General features: G+C 35.8%; 1 protein-coding gene across 1 annotated transcript; it reads right to left on the minus strand.

Moving 5' to 3' along the window:
* Positions 1-8969: 8969 nt before the first annotated feature.
* LOC113235867 (degenerin-like protein asic-1) lies at positions 8970-22266 on the minus strand. The gene is made up of 10 exons (XM_026471788.1): positions 22158-22266; positions 20046-20156; positions 18695-18826; positions 17909-18056; positions 16427-16627; positions 15649-15797; positions 14659-14786; positions 13491-13647; positions 12733-12828; positions 8970-9197 (listed from the first exon to the last, which is right to left on the minus strand). Exons 1-10 carry the CDS (start codon positions 22179-22181, stop codon positions 8970-8972), a joined length of 1374 nt encoding a protein of 457 aa, XP_026327573.1. The 5' UTR covers positions 22182-22266.
* Positions 22267-22589: the final 323 nt, after the last annotated feature.

The raw sequence follows: 22589 nt of genomic DNA on the forward strand, positions 1-22589 counted from the left end.
CGACCTTAGGAGGATGTTTAGCAGTCGCACCAAAACTGTAAGCTGCTTACATGAATTCACACCTGACTCTCCTGAACTTACTATTTTGTCCCTTTTTACTGTATCGATGGGCAGGCAAAAGATGATCTTATGAGTAACCATTCCCGTTTTTGCATACACGAGAGAAATGATTGTGACAACCTTCTAAGCTAATTCAACAGTAGTATTACGTGAATAGAGATAATGTAGGTGCAATGGAATGAACACAAGCATGACTACGGTTAAGCATGACGGTTATTAAATTAAGTAATTTATGTAAGTAATTTATGGCATGTATTGCCTCAACAACAAATGCTACTACAGTTACTATTAGATTAAACTTCATATTAAAACCAAGCGCATACGACGAAGTCAATACTGAAAAGTGACGAGCAGTTGACAGAAATGATAAAGCGGCAAAAGATAAATCAATTCTAGACTAAGACGAAATCAAAAACAAGTAACGTAATCTTGGGCATGATTAATAGCATGTGTTTGAATAACGAGAGGATTTATTTATGATTAGCTAAGTCTCTATCATGGAAGCGTATTTAATTTCATTGGATCTAACGTAGTGCCAACTTTTGATTTCATAGACGGAGATGTTTAGGGAACTTCTTGAGATTTATTGAAATCAAATTTTGTCGACTCAAAGGCACAGAAAGAATTTCTGTAAAACATGCAGTGCTTCTTTTTTTTTTCAAGTATGGCGCGCATTCCAAGTGCAATATCCAAGCAACATTATTATCACCAGGTCACTATGGGCGATGGTTTATACATACATGAGCAGTTGTCCCTTAATTACTGTTGGAGGCGGCTATTCTATAAATGAAATAAATATGTATATTTATTGTATTATAGTATTTTATTAAGCAGTTGAATAATTTTCAACAAATAACGCCATCTTATCTAAGTGACAAAAAAAAGAAAAACGTATTTTTCAAAGCGCAACAGCAGAGACAATATTTTGTATTCTATAATCACGTGGCTTCTGTATCTTGTATTTTATCATGAGTAATACAAAGACTGCGCTGATAGAGCATCTGGTCCATGACAATGACAATTTTTGATGACCTCAATCTTTAAAGACAGACCGCTGACACAGCTGTAGTGAGTATCTATAGAATAAACTATATTTGTCTATGCCGAAGAATATCTTGAGTGTTGAATTGCAGCATTCCTGCGAGGACCAATTCCAATACCGTACGTCATGTAAATGTAAAAGCGTAACGCTTCGTATCTTCTTCTTATGGTTCTCAGACCTTTAGACTGATCTATATAAGAAAATGAAGCTGAAGTAGTGCTGTAGAGGAATTCAAGGTGGTATAAAGTAAGCTTCATGATGCTAGGGGCTATTCATAAAGATTGTAAAAACAAAAATAAATTCGAAACTCGACAACGAGCAAGAAACGTAAATTTACGAACTAACGAAAAAATCCGCATGAATTATAAAATGTTGCTCCTAACAAAACCATCGTGCTGCAGAATGTAAAATCTAAACAAACAGAATGATAATAGCAGGATAGATTGAAACTGTTGATTTGCATCTAATTTCACGGTTTACTTTTTAAAATTGAAATAATTAAATATTTAAACAATAAATTTCCCAATTAAAACTATGGGTGATGAAAAGTTTCCATTCTATTGTAATTTAACACTAATCCAAATTATTTCGCTAATATCTGCTTTCAACGAAAAACACTGTACTAAGGTCGATGAAGCTATGATGCTTTAGGCATAGACAACAGCCACGCAGTCTACATTGCAATATATTGAAAACTCTCTTTTCCATCAGTCTTCTGTAATATTCTTCATATTATCATGTGGGAAGTTACAATGCGTGAACATTAACAAAAGTCTCTTTTCGACATTTACAATATTTTTCATACTTTTATTTTACGTCAGAAATATAGTACGAAACCATTGAGAACTTCAATTGAGTACCAACAAGCAAAATAAATAGAGCATTAAATTACAAGTGTAGCGCCATTCAGAGAAACAGACGTCGGTATGGCAGACACGACAGCTGTAGAGGATTGATGTCACACCTGCCGCAGGGTTATTAAACTAATCTTAAATGCATTTGCATTAAGAGTGTATTGGGTTAGTAACAACTAATTACCGAATGGTTAAGCCCTTTCAGCATTTGAAGACGTTGGTTTCAAGTGAAACTAATTTTGAAACGTAACGTTCTCAGTGGGCTACCAAAGAGTCATCGCCACAGGGTTATTGTGTTACTAAATAAAATAAGTATAACGATAACTAGAATGTCACTTGCTGAAACATTTTCTACAAACGGTATTTAGAACTTAATTTTCATATGATTTGAAGTGAAAATACTTAGTATTTTAATTTATATTGAATTTATTGAACCAGTGCACAATTGCGCCAATAATGTCGGAACAAAAAAGAGAGAGGGCAAAAGTTACTCACTAATACCTAAAAAAATATAATAAAATTCTAATGTTGCCAACAACAAGCGCAACAGGAAACAACTGAAAAAATAATGACAAAGATAACATTAAACGTATAAATAAATGAATTGCAGCACAGTAAAGTTAAATTTAGCGTAGGGCCGCAGGGAACAACGTCAACATACGTCAATCGGAAGCAGCAAAACTAGTAAATATTTTCGCGTTACACCGCCGTCCCGCTCGTATCCCGGCGTGACTCACTACGACGCTATTTGCAGACTGTTCCTGTTCGTTGTTTTATAATATTACAGCGGTTATGAATAACATTACAAGGGAAGTAATGATTTTTTAATGCATATCAGTTTCTGTATACTCTGCTACCGACTTATCTGTCCTAAGGCATGAAATGATCTAATCGACCCCTCCGACGTAAAGTATCGTATGTCGAAATTGCCAAGTTTACAGAGGAGCCTTTTAAATATTCTGAATTCACTGAAATAAGCACAACATGTGACTTTAGCATTTCTCAGTTTTATTCGGCAAAGCTCGTTACTCACATAGAGTATTATAAAATCCTAGATATCGGCTAGATGATGTATTAGATGATCACTCTATTTGAGTAACAAGCTTTGCCGAATAAAACGGAGAACTTTAAAATGCTTCTCTTTAAACTTGGCAATTTCGACATACGATACTTTACGTAGGAGGGGTCGTAATATTAACAAGTGTAATAAGTGACAAATAAACGTTATTTAGTGTGGTGATTAACCAAGTGTTGATTGTTGGGGTGCACGAAAGGAGTCTCCCCACACGACCTATGTCGTTGACAAATCCTTTTACCACGATGGCAAGGATTATAGTGTATGCCATCGACAGCTAAAAATAAGAAGACAGCACTATAAATTGATGACTCTGTAGTCTACACTCAACTTTTTTTAGTAGGAGTAAACCTCCTTGTGGTAGAGTTCACCCAGGGAAGTATTGCCACCTTTCCTATTTCTGTCATCAAACATTAATAAGAGCATGTCTGCGTTCCAGTTTGGAAGGGTAAAGATGCTGGTGAAATTACTGGCACAAGGGACTTATCAACTTATATCTCAGGGCGACGGCAGTGCCCCTAAGATCTTTGCGATTGAAATCTCTGAGTGGCACTGCAGCTGTTATGGATAAGCGTGTCGCTTACCACCAGACGTACGACTTGTTCGTCGCGTCACTTGGTAATATAAAAAAAACTGGGAGAAGAAATTCATTACATGTATCAATTTTTCGACTCCTTCCAGTGCCCTTGGATCATCATCTAGACTATTGGATACGGTTTGCATCCGACTAGTCCAAACCCTTTACAGCAGTTGAATGTTTTCGTAAAGAAGAAAATAGCAAGAAAAACATCAGTTTGTAATGTAACACAAACAATTTTATTTATAATGAAAGATACAAACCTTAGCCTGTGTGGATGAAGAGAAACTATTACAGGTACGTAAGATAGGAAAGGTGGTAAACATCAAACAAAAGACTAAGTAACCGAAATATGAAAAATTTGAAATAGAAGCGGCTCAAACAACAGTAAATACATTAAGCTAGGTTGAATATGATAATGTCTTATCGACCTTAGAGCCGATAGTCTTTGATGATGCGTAGAAAGAAACCCAGCTTTCAATCATGAGCGACTAAATGGGCTGTCATTTATTTGGGTTATCGACACGCTGCTGGGTGACTAATACTCTTAAGACGTGAACAATGTGATAGGAGAGGCGAACATCATTTTCAATAATAGAGATGAAAAAATACACTTTGAGGATAGCACATTGCGTATTGATTATACCCGATTGACAAGCCTAAACCTAATCACATTTGCTGTACTGAGTTCTAGGTAATCTACGGGATATACATGGCGTAGATTTGATAGCCAAATGTATACTTAAGCAGCTTCTACTCAAAGGTATCTAAAATTTTTTGAGCAATGAAATTTTGCTAGTGACGTTGAGGTTAGGAAATATATTTGTCTTTTACATAGAAGGTGACGAACATATTATGTTTACAAGTAACAACGAACAGTACTGTATTCGTATTACACTACATAAAACGCTTACCGCAGGAGTCAATGAATGTAGCGACTATCTCACGTACATGCGTCACTGCATTGCAATTGTTTAACGTTTGCCAAGAGGTGCAATTGCAGGGGATATAAAACTGAAACAGATTCAGTTGCTCGAACACATTGGTAGCCGGTTGGATCATAGTCAGTAAATTCCTTTTTGTCATATTTATGTTTGTTTATCAATCATCGTTCTTTTCATGGACATCTATGGAGGTCTGTGATCTTGAACTCATGGACTACCTGCTTCTTGAATATCCGTTCTCTCGTATCAGGTTTTTTTTCCAGATACTTTTGAATGACCTGTTTTAAAGTTAGAATGTATATATATGGTCACTATATCACCTTTCATACCACAAGTGTCTTGAGAGAAATACTTTTCAGGCCCCAGTTTTGTATAATATTGCAAATCTTTGAACAGATAGGACATCTGTAGGCAATACACAAGTTCAAGAAGAAATTAAAAGTTAAAAAGACATTACTTAAAATTATTACGTATTAATCATCAACTTTGTATATTACACTGTTGCACATGAAGCACACTGTGTATTGTTTTATACATTTTATTTTAAAGACAAATTTTCACAAATCAGAAATATTAGTGTAATTCACTATTATTATTACACTACTAGTATTTAAACTTTTTTAGTTGGATATTGTCATGCCATCTTTCATATTATTAATGCACTCTCTGTCTTATTCTATTTGTAAATAACGGCTATACTGCACTTGCATTCTGATAACCACCCTAAGTTAAATTTGAAGAGAATCTAATTCCCATTAGTTACACATGAGTTTCTAAACGATTTCCTAAAGTGAGCGTGAATTATTGGCAATTTCTCTGGTACCTACTTATTGCTTTACTGTCTTGGCTATTGGATTTAGGCTCTCAATGCTTAACGTCAAGAGCAGGGTCAACCTTTAAATAAGTCTGCGTGGTAGTTATGCTTTTCAATGCATGATGTTGATGATTATCCTTATTCGTTTCAACTCCTCATGATACACTGCATTTACATATTAGTTCACGCCTGCGAGAACCCATTTTTATAAGTCATACGAAAGAATTGTGAAATATGAGATCGTGAAAAACTCACGCTGCGAGACTCCGCCGGTTCGGACACGTGGAGAGAATGGGAGAACACCGTGCCGCGAAGAGGGCTTATTTGGGACAACCGACCGGTCGGACGTCTTAGGTACTGCTGGAGCGATGAAGTCCAGAAAGATTTCAAGGACCTCGGTGCTAATGTCTGGAAGGAGCAAGCTCAGAACCGAGAGGCGTGGCAGAATCTGGTGTCGGAGAATAAGATCCACTATGGGTCACTGCGCCACCGAAGTAAGTAAGTAAGGGGGTAGACCATACCTGCGGAACAACCCGTGAAATGCTTTATTGACAGTGCACATAGATATCGAAATCAGACATGACTTCAGGTGTTTTAGGTATTTGTTCTATAGTAAATATCAATTCTAACTCGCAAGAGCGTCAGGAATCGGAAAAAGTAAGGACATTTCTTGATTCTTGACGCCCTTGCGTTTCCAAGGAACGCGATGATAAAGATAAGGAGTCGGTGGTTTCACACTACAAACCTTATCGAAATGGATTGCCATTAGTTTTAAAGATGAGAGGAATTTATAGGCTCAGAAATTTGCACAAATGAACTAACTTCCTTTTTCTCGAAACGTCTACCTTCTCGAATGAAAATAACAGTCTGTAACTAAAAAATAAACGTTAGATCATCACAAATTTTAATACTCTACACACATTTTACACAAATTGTGACGTCACTGCATTTCATCGACCGACTGCGTTTAGACATCAAAGAAAACATGTTATACGGGTACGATGGTAAAACATTGACGTAATTATTGTAAATCTAGCTCTTGGGCGAAGTCAGATAAAATTTTTACAGTCATTGCTAGATTTACTACAGACTTAAAAGTACGTTGGCTCAAGATCATTCCGTGTTGTACGCCACTAATGGGTTCTAAAACACTTCCTTGTTGTACGCCGCTGTACCAACAAACCAGTTTACTAAAACTGAGTTCAGTACATTTCTTGTTGTTCTTAGTGTGACAATAACAAAATTACAAATGTATGTGTAGTTTCGCAAACGTTGAGATGTATATATATATATATTCGTTAAGATTGAGGACATACAAAAAGATTAATGTGAGTGAAGGAAGCGAAAGAAGCGCGTTAGGGTCTTGGCAAGTGAAGGTCTGTAATCGGCAGACTATGATAATGGTTTAAGTATAGTTTACAGAAGTGACTATGTAGAAGGCATAAGAGCATTGGAGATTCTTTCTTAGGGTATTAATCGGTAAACTTTAAAAAATAAAGGCCATATACTAGCTCCCTGTGGTACACCTATAAAACTCATTTTGCGTACAATGATTTTGCAATACAGCGTGCCGGCAAACATTTTCGCAATTCGCTGGTAAACATTCATTATTTATTTATTGCTGAATGATTGACGAAGAATAAATCAACTAGTTAACGTTGCGTTTGGAATCCTGAACGTACACATCTGCCTACTGTTCTTGATTGACATGTAAAAGCAAGGTTTTCTATTATACTTTTTGAAGTATAGCTCTTAATTAGAGTTCCATTGCTTCTCATCTGAAAGGTGGACGATTGAAATCCCGATAATAATCCCGTATAACTATTTATAATTTCCGTACATTTGTGGATGTTTCATAGCTGTTACGAGACGATAGGGGTTATGTAAAGAGACGTAAAACAAAAAGTGGAAAAAATGATAGGGAGTTCCAGGGAGACTACGAGCTCCCCAGTAAAATCAGGGTACGGCGGGCGTTCGGGCCAAGCCCTCCGCCAGTGATGCTAACACGAAGTCTATGCAAACGGGCTGATCTAGGGTTAGGACTGAGAAGGTCCCTGTCCCAACAAACAACACTTATGAAGAAAGATACAATAGGGCTGCCATATTCGCCGTCTCAATTATACAGCTTGGATTGCAAATACAATATTGTAGTAGTGTTAACCGTCGCCGGTAGCTGTCAATAAGGCGAGTGCCGCTGCACCTATGCCGTTCGTCGTGACGTCACATTAGGCCGTGTCGTCTTCCCGTGAGTCTCATCTCGCGCACGTTTATGACCGGTTGGCAAAAATAGCAATACTTCCCGCTAATGATGAAAGGGAACACTGTGATGTAATCTATGTGTCGAATAAGATTTACAACCATAGGCTGTGCTGAATGAATGCTGACTTCAAAATGTGTGAAGCCAGCATTGATTGATGCTGATATTCATTGCGAATATTCGAGTCGTGACGTGATCTAAAAGGCACGCTGAAATAATTTACAAATCTTTCAGAAACAGATTGTAATCCTAAAAAGCAGCTCAGGTATTGTTCTTAAAATATAACTTTGAAAAAATTCCAAAACGATTAAGCTAGACAGTTTTTATTGTTTTCATGAAGATTGATTCTTTTGTTACAAATATCACAAAATTAATGAAATAGGTAATACTATATTACAATATCCAAAAAAAAGTTTTTTCATTTCAGTAAGGATGTACATTTTTCGCGTTTTTTTAAATACATAAAATCAGCATGCGCATTGGTATCCGCTGATGTTAAGCTCAAAAAATCAGCTGCTTGCATTGACTTACAAATAAATGGACGACGGGTCTAATACAAAAACCACGAAAAAAATGTCCCAAGTAAACCTATTCGAAATTTAAGTTGTAATGTCATCGTAGTATCGCGCTGTCAGTCGAACAAATGAAGACTAAAGCGGAGTTTGGCGCTCTGTATACGATTTTAGCGCCTTACAAGTGCGGACACTTTTTAGCGCGGACCCGACGTCCATATAATTGTAAGTCAATGGCTGCTTGCAATTGCTTCATCAGCAACAACCCTTTTTTGACGCGGGGAAGTCTAGGGAGGACACAGACGGAAGGTTATATGAGACTCCTGCTCACTAAAACCTCGCGGCACCCGTCTCAGCACCACGTGCCGGACCTTGGGGGCGTCGAAGCATTCTTCCAAGACCCAGCGGTGCCTAACCTTTTCCGGACTCACCTCGCTAAGAAGGAAGAAGATGAGCTATTCCTTCCTTCATAGCCTACTGAGAAGCGCGCACATCAGCAACAACCTTGTACCAACCTATATTGGGTCAGCGTGACAATATCCTTGGGCGTATTGTATATTTTTCGTAAGATCATTATTTAATAGTAAACACCTAAACCATTTGATCAAAGCAAAACAGTTTTTCCCAATTCTCCTCCGGTGACTCACCTTAATAAATAAATGATAATACTAAAGTTATCCCTGAACTGGCAAACACGTGCCAGCTCGAGTCCCTTTCGAAGGAATATTTCTTTGTTTGTTCGATCTTTGTATTAATACAAAAATTAAATACAAAATTAATGCTCGGATAATATAATTAAAAACAAATCAAGTACCGAAAATCGAGATCAAGTCATTAAATATAATCTTTCAAAATACTTTTCTCATACTCATGCTCCCATTTATGGAGGAATTTTGTGTCCGTATTCATGTCCAACTGAGCTGTGACTGTGGAACCACTGACGCTGACACAGTCCCTTTCCTCTTTTAACCTCGATCTCCTGATCAATGGACTGATGATCAAAGACCATATCTTTCTCACCATCTCTAAGATGCTTATCACGGAGAGGCCGAGAAGGAAACCCTGTAAATAAAAGAATGAAAGAACCACGCCTAAATAACTCATACATTGTTTAACTTAAAGCAGTGGTTTGGTATTAGTCTTTTTTTTTTGTTGCACGAGGGGAAATGCTTTATGTATACCCTTGAGTCCGGAGAGGGATTTTTTGGAGTGGAGGGCTAATGCCCTCCACTCAATTTCAAATCCCGTTTTATTCTAACCTGCTTTTAGCTAAACAATTTATTTATTAACAAAAGATACCTTGGGCATACCTATAGTGACGGGAAACTTATGACAACTTAAACATAAAAAGGGAATTCAGGGCTTTGTAGGCTCGGGGTAATATGCTGGCTTATAGGTTTGCTCGTTATACAGCTGAAGTCAAAAGCATACTGCTAGACATTCTACACAAGTAGCCTATGGGTCAGCTTTACTCAGAAGGCTTACAACACGCTACGTATTTTGTATAATAATGTATTCTGGTGGCCTACCACAACCTCTTAAAACAATATTACTTTAACCTTACATTGACTTCTCGTACCATAACGCGCTTAAAGTAAGCTTATTGTAATGTTAAAACTATGATGTTTTATTGGCAGCTTTGTGATCATTCATTCACGCAGTTCGTACTATGACGCGACTTTAACATTAAAGTAATATTGCTCTTATGTCAAATTCAGCAATCTTAAAATAGTTACACGGATGCAATGGAAACGATATTATTTTCAGTTTCATTGTCTTAATATTAATTTGTAATGATTAAAAGTTAAGTAGAACTTATTTATTTACATATATCTCTCCAATATTTTGTTTATTTTTTATTTATTAGCACATAGTAAATAATTTTTCGTTAAATAAGAATACGCGATGTTTATTGCGTAAAATTATAACAGCGCATCTATATGCTCCTTGGCGAAACTAACAGTTGAAACTTGACTATAGTTCCGAATCAAAACTCAGCTTGTTTAATGTATTTTTGTTCATGAAAATGCGGAATAATTATATATATAAATAGATTTTATTATTACATACTTTTCTTTTTTTAACAGTCAACATTCTCTGAATGTAAATAACATCAAATACTCAAGCATTATACTACGATAAGATGATTCGGAACATCAAAAACGAAAGAGATGGCATTATATAGTTCATATAGCGTTATTTCTTTCCTATTTGTAGTAAGGAATAGACAATATTGGGTAATCATTCGTTCTTTCAATCACTTTTGCAATAATACATTTCTTGGTTGACAGGTTCGTCATATTACGAATATGAGTAGTATTACAATAAGCTTACTTTAAGCTTACATTGAAATAAGATTGTTTTTGGAAAGGTTATGGTAGGCCCCGAGGGCTCTGTTTGGGCTTCCTAGCCACTGCAGTGCGTCGGGTATATTTGCCGACCCTAGTGTAGAGGATTTTTACACACTGATGCGAAAAAGGTGGCTACCCGCCCGCGCAGAGTGCGAAAGAGCTCAGAGTTCTTAAAATGATAGGGTATATGTGGGACTCCGATCTGCTTGCTAGGTTCACCGAACTTCATGTCCTGGGAGCTCGGTGAACTTAGCAGATATCATGTAGTCATTTCATTCATTCATTTTATTTTCTTTATTTTTATTCTGTAACTTTTGTACCAAAAGTATAGTCGTATTGTCATTCTGAAATACTTAGAATAATAACGCATAGAATGATAGTTTCATATCAAACGAACTGTCACAAGTGAGGCAAAAATCAAATTCATGTCGGCTAGTTTTAGTAGTAGGTTAATTTTCGGTTTTAGTGAATATTTATATAAAAATACAAGTTGAAACGCGTTACTTCCTTGTGGAATGTGATGTTAGTATCTTTTTTATGTTTGTCTGACGTATTTTTACACTCAATTACCGCACATTTCGTCATTTTTAGCTAAAATTCTTGATCCGAGCACTGAAGGCCCGCCCTCTAGTGTAGGCCCATTGGGAGCGCTTCAATTTGCCGCACTTAGCGTGTGCGCACTAGGTTTCTAAACGTTATTATTCTAAGCATGTATAAATGTTACGGTAAGTGTAATTAATGTAATAAATATGAATAATAACCGGTCATTATTAATAATTACCTCATAATTTGGTAAATGCTATAAAAACTGTAAAATTCATCACTTAAAACTCGCTATTGCAATTTCAATTGCACACGCAAAGAAATTCAGTTCTGGTTCAGCTTTGTCATATACTAAACTAACCTAACCTGGTTTAGGTTCAGGAGGGGGCCGAAGTAGCTCAAAAACGCAAACAGGGTGTCTACTCTCGTTCGTCGGAAATAATTACGTAATACTCGACTCGAATTTAAAAGCTAATAAAGTTAATTTGGTCGAGTATTACTTATTTGGCATCGGCGCGTCACGCTCCTCTTCCTACCGCTGCTGCTTTCCCATTGAATAACATACCATATCAGAAACCGAAAGGTTCGTTCCTGGTTGGCGAAATTTTATTTGTAAACAAATAAAACAATTAAATTAATTACAATTAACTAAGATTTAATTATTAATAATCACCGGTAAAATTAATTAATTTATTATTTTGGTTTTTCAACCACTTTTTTGCCACAGCGCTATCTGTGAGAAATCTATTTCTTCACTCAACCAGGTAGGTACCTTTACAGTTGCCAACAGCTGACTAGAAATGTTGCTTTAATAATTGTAATTAAGTTTATTGAATGTCAGGAAGTTGCACCGTCATGATATTCAATTATTTACTGTGAAATTACCACACTAGTTTGTTACAATTATTAATACAAAGTACGAACACTTAGAAAAAATTCCTTCGAACCGTATATATTGCATTGCCGGTGGGGGCGTGGAAGAAGAAATCGCAGTAGTTATACAAGTGAGGTATTCTTACAAACTTAAATTGCCGTTTCAATAACAATGTTCAGATTTTATTTGTGGAATGATTGTTTAAAGAAATAAATTGACCATAGGACCTGTAAAGGGCACAACGTTGGTTTGTTTGAAAAAACAAACATACGCGATTTAAATCCGGAAAAATAGTTTTATTTCGACCGTGAACTGGCAACCGGTACTCTCTCAAATTTGACAAATTTACAAGATGAAGAAAAAACTTGTTTGCGTCATTTATATAGCATCTGGTTTATGAAATAAAAATACGTAGTATTTAAACATTTTTATTACACATGTTACTAAAAACAATGGAATTTCTTGCAACGCTGCGGAATTTGCAATAATATGAAATGGTATTAAAAAGTGAAATCTTTAGAAAATTTAGATAATACCGGTTGTCAGTGCACAGTCGATTTTCTAAATTGAAATTAATATATAACTTTTACACCGAATGTCGGTAATTATTAATAATGATTGATAATTATTAGTAATTTCCAATTAATCACACTTACCGTAGCATATATATATTATATACAATTCAAATATTTGTTTACACCTAACTAGAACCTAGTATAACGCAACAAGAACGTTACCAAATGTTTGCATCAGTTTAATCAAATTTAATTTCAAAACTGAAATAGTTGTCTTAAGCCAGTATTGCAAGATCGTAAAAAAATGTACTTACAACACTCCCTCCAAGATCAGAAATGAATATATTCCAGTCGTAAGTATAGCGCTCGTTATAAACAGACACCATCTTGGAATTAAAATGGATGAAGAGCTGAAATTGAAATTACTTTCATTTGTTATAATTATTAATACAAAGATCGAACACTCAGAAAAAATTCCTTCGATCCGGTCGGATTCGAACCGACGTCTTCTTGCATACCGTGCCAGACGCTATACCAACTAAGCCACGGAACGAACCAACGGACCTCACGAATTTTTCTATGTGCTTGCGTCGTGTCTTTGTACTTGGTCTTTCAACGACTTTTTAGTCGTAGCGCCATCTATGAGAAATCTATGATAGATTTATCACCCAGTTAGTACCTTTACAGCTACCAGTCCTGGCGAGAGATGTCGCTATTCACTGTATTAATTAAATTTTTATTGAATTGATATTCGATTACTTTTTGTGAAATTACTCCACTAGTTTGTTATAATTATTGATACTAAGATCGAACACTCAGAAAAAACACTCAGAAAAAATTCCTTCGATCCGGTCGGATTCGAACCGACGTCTTCTTGCATACATGAGTGTGAGCGTTATTATATTATACCGTGCCAGACGCTATACCAACTAAGCCACGGAACGAACCAACGGACTTTCATTTGTTATCAAAATCTCTGAGAGTCTTCTCTCATGTGGAAGTCTTTAGATAGGCTTCGGTTGGCCGTAGTAACTACAAACAATATCCATTCTTTATTTACATGTCTTCATACCTGCGATTGTAATTTGGCGTCATGCGTTCTGTACGACCATTGAGAATGTAAAGAATCCCAAAAATAGTATTTCTGTCTGTCTGTGACGTACGTGTTGTACAATAACGCTCGGCAGAATGTTAGACAGTCCGGGACTAAATCGTGGTCCTCGTGGTTCCTGGAAACGTATAAGTACTAGCTACTGCTAGTAGTAGAGCTCCTCGTGGAAAGAGTTCCTCCAGGGAAGTACTGCCACCTTACCTATTTCTGGCTCTCGACAATATTTTCTACTTATAAACTTTCAAATACTGTATTATATATATATTACAATTTTTATTTATAAAATCAAGTGACGAGATGAACAACGCCTATCCATAACAGTTACAATGCCACTCAGTGCTTTAAATCACCAAGGGGCACTGCCACTGCTCCCGTCACCTTAGACATAAGTTGATAAGTCCCATAGGCCTGTAATTTCACCGACCCCCTTCAACACCGGAAAGCAGTAATGTTCACAGTGCAGTGTGCTGCTTTACGACAGTAATAGGTAATGTGACAGTACACTGGCAATAGTAAATAATATGAAATGAAATTAAATATATATTCGCAAGTAAACACGGTAACAAAAGATATTATTATACAAGGTGTCATGAACACGCGTTACTCCTGATACTGGTAGGCAAATATTAAAATTAAAATTGAAGTTAAATAATGTCATAAATTAAAATTATATAATCTGTCAAATAAAATTAAGTAAAAATACCAATAAATAGCAACAGCAATAAAATCAGTGAGTCATAAAAACACAGATCATATAACTAGTCAAATAACTTTTTTTTAATATTTTTGTAGCTAAATCTGAGATTGCTGCAGGCAAAGCATGTATAATGGACATGTTATAGCAATTCCCATCAAAGCAAGTAGTGTAATGGGAGGGGCCAGCTAAGCGGTTTGGATATCTAGTTAAAAAATTACATACTTCACGTTTCCTAGTAAATAAGACCAAGTTTTTTTTAACAAACATGCGTACCTCATACACGTACATGACGGGAAGCGTTAGAAGATTAAGCTTCCTAAAAAACGGTCTACAAGATTCGAGCGGACCTACTCTACATATAGCCCTGACACATTTTTTCTGGATAACAAATACACGGTTTAATTTAATAGTAAAACAAGTACTCGTTCTTACTTCATGTAAAGGTTGATCAGAGTTCTCATGTCTTCATAGTTATTACATAGAGGTTTGTCACTAACCATCCAGGGCCCTGAGCATCCGGCTTCTTTAGTAACAAGGTCCCATACGTATTGCGTGGTGCACTGGAATACGGATATATTTTTAAATTAGGCCAAATAATTGATTATGATATTGCCTGTCATATATTTGTCACTATATGGTTTTAGGCTATATATTTTAGTGAAATGATGAAATTTTATTTGCTTAAAACATGGGATGGAACAACTATTACAGAACACATGTTTTACCTGACTAGGCATGGAAAATTTTACTTAAATATAATTTAGTGATATTGTTACCAGTTAAACTATTAAATATCATACATCATTATTACATTAAACATACACATTATAATTTCATGTCGATATCAGTAATCAACAAAAAATAAACAGTCAATTAAAAACAACAAAATAATAACCATCTATGTCAAACTATAAAATATTTATACATCATTATTACATTGTACATGCATATACATTAAGCACTAATTTCATGTCCACATTTATCTAAAAAATCAGTCACTTTGTAATAATTCTATTTTATTATATTTATTCTATCTTAAGATATAGTCGATTTACTTAATTTGTATGGGGAAATTGTCACGCCAAACTCTGTTATCAATAATAAATAAAAAAATTAATACTTTTTCAGATATTTGAAACATTCCCCGTATACTTTAGGCTTTAACCAATCTTTTTACGTTTTTTTTTAATAATTGCATAAAGTCTCCGTAAAATAAGTCTTCGCAAATTACGAAACAAAACTTTAAACAGCGTTTTTTCAAAACCAGGTTTCGTGAGATACATGAGATACGTCTGACACGGCAGCAGCTTATCACAATTAACAGATCGACAGTGTTTATTTTGACTTTACAGCAGAAATATAATTATCATAAGCTCAGATAGCACGTCATTGCCATTCTTGAACTGGTCGTTTGATTCTTACCATATTCGCACTGTATCCTTCAGCATCAGTGCAAAGGCCGTCTTCTTTGCCAGTCTTAACGTACTCGTTAACTGTCAACTTCGCTGTCACCGTCTCTCCCGTATTAATATACAAATAATCCACCAGACCTCCGTTGTATACTTCCACTTCTACAAAAATATTCATATTTATTATATAAAAATTCACTTTGATCCGACTGGATTCGAACCAACGTCTCCTAGCAAACTGTGCCAGACTCTTTGCCAACTAAGACACGGAACGAACTAGCGGATCTTACGAATTTTTCGATGTGCTTGTTGCAGATCATTCTGAGATCACTCAAAACGTTTCAATGGAAAGAATGTAACATTTCAATAGAATTTGTTCGTTGTATACGCGAGTAGGAAAGTATTTTTTTTTATAAAGCATGAAGTATATTTCGTATTCTAACACAAAAACCAGGGTCATGCGAAAGAATCTACTAACTGTAATAGAGAGATCTTAATGTGATACTAGTTGGAATAACAATTCCCTCTCGTCTTTCTTTTTTTGAAACGGCGAAGGAAAACATCGTAATAAAAGGTTGACAAAAAAGTCTCCTTAGAGATGATCCATGCCCAGCAATGTGACGTATAGTGGTGTTCTCTTCTTCTTCTTAGCATGTCGACTCAGACGTTTATATTTGTGAGGACCAGTACTTAGCTTAGTAGTGTTGATGACGATAAAGATGTTTAATATTCCAAATGCCTGTTTGACTATATGTTGATTTTAACATCATAAACAAAAAAAATTTGTTAACCTGTAAATGGCTCTCTAGTGTAGTGAATATAGACGTGGAACCCAGGTAAGTGAGCGCTGATAATGTTATCGATTTCGTCTTGGGTATGCTTCAGGGTTATTGAATATCCGGATTTATGTGACGCACGTACGCTGGGTGCTTTCGGGACGAGTGTATGACATCGCCCATGGTAGAAGCCTATTGTAGAACTAATTTCTATGTCTATAAAGCAGAAATTGGTGAAAATAATATTAATCAACGTTCTTTAAAAGATCAAGTTAAAAGTATCACGTATAAACGGCAATTTTTTTTTTATATTGATTGAGCGACACGCCTTCCATCGCATTCGCCTTCTATCCATAACAGTTGCAGTGTCACTTAAAACATTAAATCGCAAAGATCTTAAGGGCACTGCCTCTGTGCCCGTTACCTGAGATATAAAATTGACAAATCCCACGTGACTGGAATTTCACCAGCAAAACTGGAAACAGATGTGGTGGATGGGAGTACCTCCTTGATGAACTCTTTCACAGTGAGTTGTACTGCTACTAATATAGCTACAATAAAACAGTATGAAGAGATTGCTGCGGTGGAGCAGAGCAAGAGGTTTGCCAAAACCGTAGCGAGTCGATGTTCATTGTTGACAGAGACCCGAGTCAGAGACGGTGCGTATAATTCCAAACATATGACTTGTTACGTTCCCAGTTCATATTATATTGTAGGTATCTATATATAGAAATTTATATGCTTCATCTTTACAAGATTAAACTGTAAATCTACAGATATCAGGTGATTCGCTAGGCTACAAATAGGTTGTCAGTTAGGTTTCAGTTATCATAGCATGACCGCTGGCGGCAGGCGACAAGTAGGCTGGGAGGGAATCCGGAACACTTTCTTGACATTTTGAGCCGATGCCAAGTATCCCACTGATCAATTTAGATTAGTTTTAGGGTCTTCAGAAATATGAAATGAAATGAAAAATGAAATGAAATCATTTATTGCTAACAATATCAGAGAATTACATTAATCTTTAGCACCACGTCGGTACGTAGCACACTTCTACGTCTTTTCCATTCCCCACTAGTGCTAGTAGAAACCTTGAACTTCCACTCGCTAGGTATCTGACAAACCTCTTCCGCCTCCTCCACTCGCATCAGTCCCTTCATATATATCCTTTAATTTTCGATTTTTTTAACCTGGTCTTTTTCAAGGTTATCCCCAATCTGATCGAGATATAATCCACTAACACTTATGTATCTTTTCTATAAGACAATCCAAGCCTGTCTACTAGGTATACTGTATAGGCGTAGACAATCAGCAACTATCGGTTTTCCCAAAAAATGGGTCAATTAAATAAGAGACGAGGCTAGCTATAATCTACCACTTGCAAACCTGTTGTGGGACTGTCAAGGCTTCAACTTTGGTGATAATATGAATGTATTATGTTAACAATATTGATATTACTAAGAGTGTGGCAATAATATGTGCTGGAAAATTTCTTACTATCCTCCTTAGAATCCAAGGCATATGTGACTAAAAGATCATCAGCCTCGTGAGTGATGTCGTTCCACATCTCCACAAGGTCTACGGCGGAGAAGTTGAAAGTTTCCCATGCTAATGTGTAACGAGGATGACCGTAGAGGCCGTAATCCTGATAAACAATATTATCCGTAATCAGTTATTGCATCCTAATACATAATAATGCTACAGATTGTGGCATCGTGCGTTTGTATGAGAACACGACACTGAATTTTTTCTATAGCTCTTCCCGATAAAAAAATGTACTTCGATAGTAGTTGCTACATTTTGTAGGATACTCAAATAAATACGTTTTAGTCATGTTCCAATTGAACTTTATTTTGAATACAGGAAGAGCTAATTTTCGTTGTTAAAATTTGGTAAAATCTATTAAACTAATCGTTTGAATCTTATTCTAAACTTTTGGAATATCGAATCCGTTCTAATTTTGTTAAGAAAGCATATCAACATCTACGTTCTAGATTTCCGTCTAGATTCCTTACAATAGTATTTAACGGTTACCTTGCTGGTCCAGAGGTCCCGGATCTGACTCCCGGGCTGGGAGAAATATTTGTACGGCCTCCACTTATTTATCTCGTGAGGTTGCGTGTAATTTGCGGTTGTCTATGTGGGTGGCCATGGCACCCGCGACATAGAGTTACCATTGTGCGGGACTATGAGTGAGTTAATGACAGGACGACACCATAGAATAAAGATAAATTTAAAGGTCTTTTTAGCTGGTAACATAAATCATTCTTTGTGTGCACTTACTATCAATTTATCATACTTGTAAGCTGGTTCCTTGCAGAAAGTAACGCTTGGGTACATGATAGTCTTGTTGAAGTCGAAATGGGTGTATGTTGTTATAGGCATGTTTGTCAATTTTAACACGCACACTGCAATCTGTGAATATACATAACTTTCTGAATTATAAATGATATAATGAGGCTGCTATGTCCAGAAGTAAACTATAATGGGCTGTTGAGGGTAAATCAGGTTACATTTTCAGTGTAATTAATTTGCATTAAACTATGCAAATTGTATGTTATTGAAATTGCAAATTTGGACGCCATGTCAATGAAGCATAATAAAGCGAAGAATTTTGACACATTGAGAGTCTACTATAGGTTGCCCAGTATATTCACCCTTTGTTGGCTGAAGATAACGATGATCCCAGCGGTGTACTGGTAACAGGAATCATAAATTTACAATAGAGCTTCAGAGTACAGGTAGAACAAGATTAGGAAACAATCAGTCAACTGGAAAATCCGGAACAGTCCAACTTTATATATTGACTTATCACCCATTCGCAAGAAGCGTTGTTCTCCATGATGGGTCCGTCAAAATAATAGAATACATTGCCGATATCTGTGTTTTCCGAAACCAAAAATTTGGAGCTCTTCAAGGCCAGAGCAAATAGGCATTTACGTGTCAAAGTCAAATAATCTAAATTTATTCCATGGGTAACATTATTACACTTAAAAACGTCACTTTTTAAACTACTGTTGGTTTACTGGCTGACCTCCCTGAGAAGAACGAGCAAGAAACTCTAGACATTGCTCTTTACAAATAACTTTAAACGCTACGAAATACACTTCGAATCATAATTGTGTGGAATCTAGACTAATTTTGTCTTTCCGTACATCTTTATCTAACACGTAAAAACTTATTGTAAAAACGTATACAGTTCTCCATAAAAGTATGCTTTACCTTAGTTAAACAAAACCGTGGTACTATGAGTTTGAACTTAGTTCTAAAGTTAATATTATGGATGTCTTCTTTCTTAACGAAATTATTTAACAAAATATTTGAGTAAATGTACAGTGATGCCACAGTCATGATAGGTACCAGTCTCCTTAAACTTTTGTCTGAGCGAAACCCGAGAACCTAAACGGTACACAGAACGAATCGCTCGTTTTTGCAACTCAAATATGGTTTGTATATATGCCCCTTTACCCAGATAATCTCGTAGGACATAATACGAGGAAAACGCATAACGCATTGTAGTGAAGAGTTAGTTTATTTTCCGGTGTTATATTCGTTGATTTACATATATGTACTTCATCGTGTCATATGCGGGTTAATACTTAACATTTTACATATACAGTTAAAGAATATTTACCTGTCGCATAACGACTACCGTGCAAGTCAAAATGATAATTGTTTTTATTAAATTCGGTCCTTTCAGGCAATTCACACATTTTTGTTTTAATGTTCTCAAAGGTTCATCCACCTGAAATTCAGCAAATAAGTTATTGACCGGTTATCAAGGTCGTTGTACTGTGGTTCGGAACTGCAAATTCGCCTGTACGTAGAAAAACAATGGGTGTTTAAGTCGCCTGCTTGCTATTCAAAAACTTTGTAAACCTTTCTAAGGCCTTTTATCAAATGCAATGCATTATCGAAAATGGGTATGCTTCGAATGATAATACCAGTATTGGCTATCTGGATAATATGTCTAAAAATCTCTATGAAAATCTAATATGGAAAATTCTGTATATTTATTATTACACATTTTGTAATGATGATAATAAATAAATAAAATGTTTATTTCAGTAATACTATTAACTACATTAACAGTGGATGGTAACTCCTATTAAGCTTATCAAGCCTGTGTCAGGAGGCACCGCTCTTCCATGGCTTTAAATGCATATTTAACATTTTTAACTTATACTTAATTTAGTGTTTAATTTTTACATTTCCAAACATCGTCTAAACAAAACAAACAATTATTTTTATTAACAATTTTCAGCTGTCGTAACTTCTAATTTTACATTTAATTTGAATCCTAAATCTTAAGTGTGTGCAATTGTATATGAAAAAGTGTGTGTGTATGTGTGTGTGTGTGTGTGCTTGTGCGCGCGTGTGTGTCTTAGCCTGTCGCCATAGATTAAGAAAGTAGTGTTTTTAAAGCAAGTGTTCTAATAGATCTTCGGTTTCCTCATACGATTTCGACTGTAGCCATTTTGATATAACTTTTTTGCAGTCTCTATAACTTTTGGCGTATATTTCTTATTCCTTATTAATTAAATTGTACAAATGGGCCGATCGTTTGCTGAATTGTCTGTTTGCAAATGTTGTATTTACTTTAGGTACTTGTACCACAATGTCATTCTGATGATGATTTAATGTACTCACGGCGTCATAGTTTCCTATACAACTGCTTTAAAGGTTCAGAAACTGTCGAATTCCGCATATACGAGATTTGACAGAAAAAATCTTAGGGCTGTTGTCACAAAAAATATTTCAAAACTTTGAGTGGAAAACTCAAAGTAATTCCCTTGGAATCTAATACTTCGCATCTTTCCCTGTTGTGCCTATACCCGCTCCGGCAAGGATACTTTCAAGATTCTCCACAGTATCGTGACAGCCTATTTGATGCCGTTCGCATCTTCATAACGGGACCCTTTGATGACTCCCTTGAGCTTGGGCGAGAGGCTAAAATCGCACGGAACTAAGTCGGGTCTTCTGGACTAGGAAATGTCGAATGATCAAGGCAATCACGAGCAGTCCTGCCATAACTCTCGTCTCTTCTTACTCATTGAGGAAAACGTACCTCAGTACTCTGACGTGGAAAACTCTTACCGGACTTACTCTTTCCGGTTTGTAATTAATTTTATTTTTCAGCCCAGGAACTTTTCTGACACATCTCGTAATTGCAAAAATTTGAACAACCGCACTACTTATAGTTGCATTAAAAAACCATAGCAGTTCCTAAAACATTTTTTAATTTAATTGAGAACTAAAAAATTGGGAGTTTTATTAAAAATTTACGCCATCTTTGAACATTATGTTACGTGTGATATTAAGTTTATTATCACAATGTTTTACATCCAATGTTTTGGTTATGACCTCAATTTTTTTTGCGACAGCAATTTGACAAAAAAAAATTAGACACTAGAGGTAGTTTATTATAATTTTTACTGCAAATATCGAACACTAACAAAAACGGCAAAAAAGTCGTTAATATTGAAAAATTCGTAGTGTTCGTTTCGTAGCACAGTTGGGAGAGCGTAAGGAACGGTATATCCTGGTTCGTATCGAGACGGATCGAAGAATTTTTCTTAGTGTTAATAATTATGTTACTTACATTTGTGGGCGAGCCAAATTCTCTTTTATTGTTTTTTATATGATATTCAATTTCACATAAGCTATTATCATTTGATCCGGAGAAATCTTTGATTGGTGCTTTAATTCTTATCTTTATCGTAATAAATAATATATTAGAACTTACATCCTCTTCAGCCTTCACCGTCATCTTCGTTATTTATTTGTTCGTTACCAATATTTGTGTATATTTTTCCATTTCGCGTTAAAGCGTCCAATACACCGTATTCCCGGACAGTTTGTGAGGAAATTGCTTTTTTATTGTGTTACGTTTATGGGAGTTATAAATTTTACAACATGCAATATGTTTAGTACGTAGATAAAATTTGCTAATGATTCTAATTCAAAATTGCTGGCTCGTGAATCTTCATTATGTTTTACTTTAGTATTTATTATATTGAGTAGCTTTTCAGTGTTTATGATAATTTTACTGTTTATAGGTAATACATGTACTGTACATAGGTAAAATGTTTACACGTGGAATCGTCATTTATTAAGTCATTGCTCGTTCACTGTGCCGATGCTGACATCCCTGAGAAGAACGAGCAAGAAACTCTTG

Source organism: Hyposmocoma kahamanoa, unplaced genomic scaffold (genome assembly GCF_003589595.1).
Source record: "Hyposmocoma kahamanoa isolate Upper Pololo Valley unplaced genomic scaffold, ASM358959v1 88, whole genome shotgun sequence".
In the NCBI taxonomy this organism is placed as follows: domain Eukaryota; kingdom Metazoa; phylum Arthropoda; class Insecta; order Lepidoptera; family Cosmopterigidae; genus Hyposmocoma; species Hyposmocoma kahamanoa.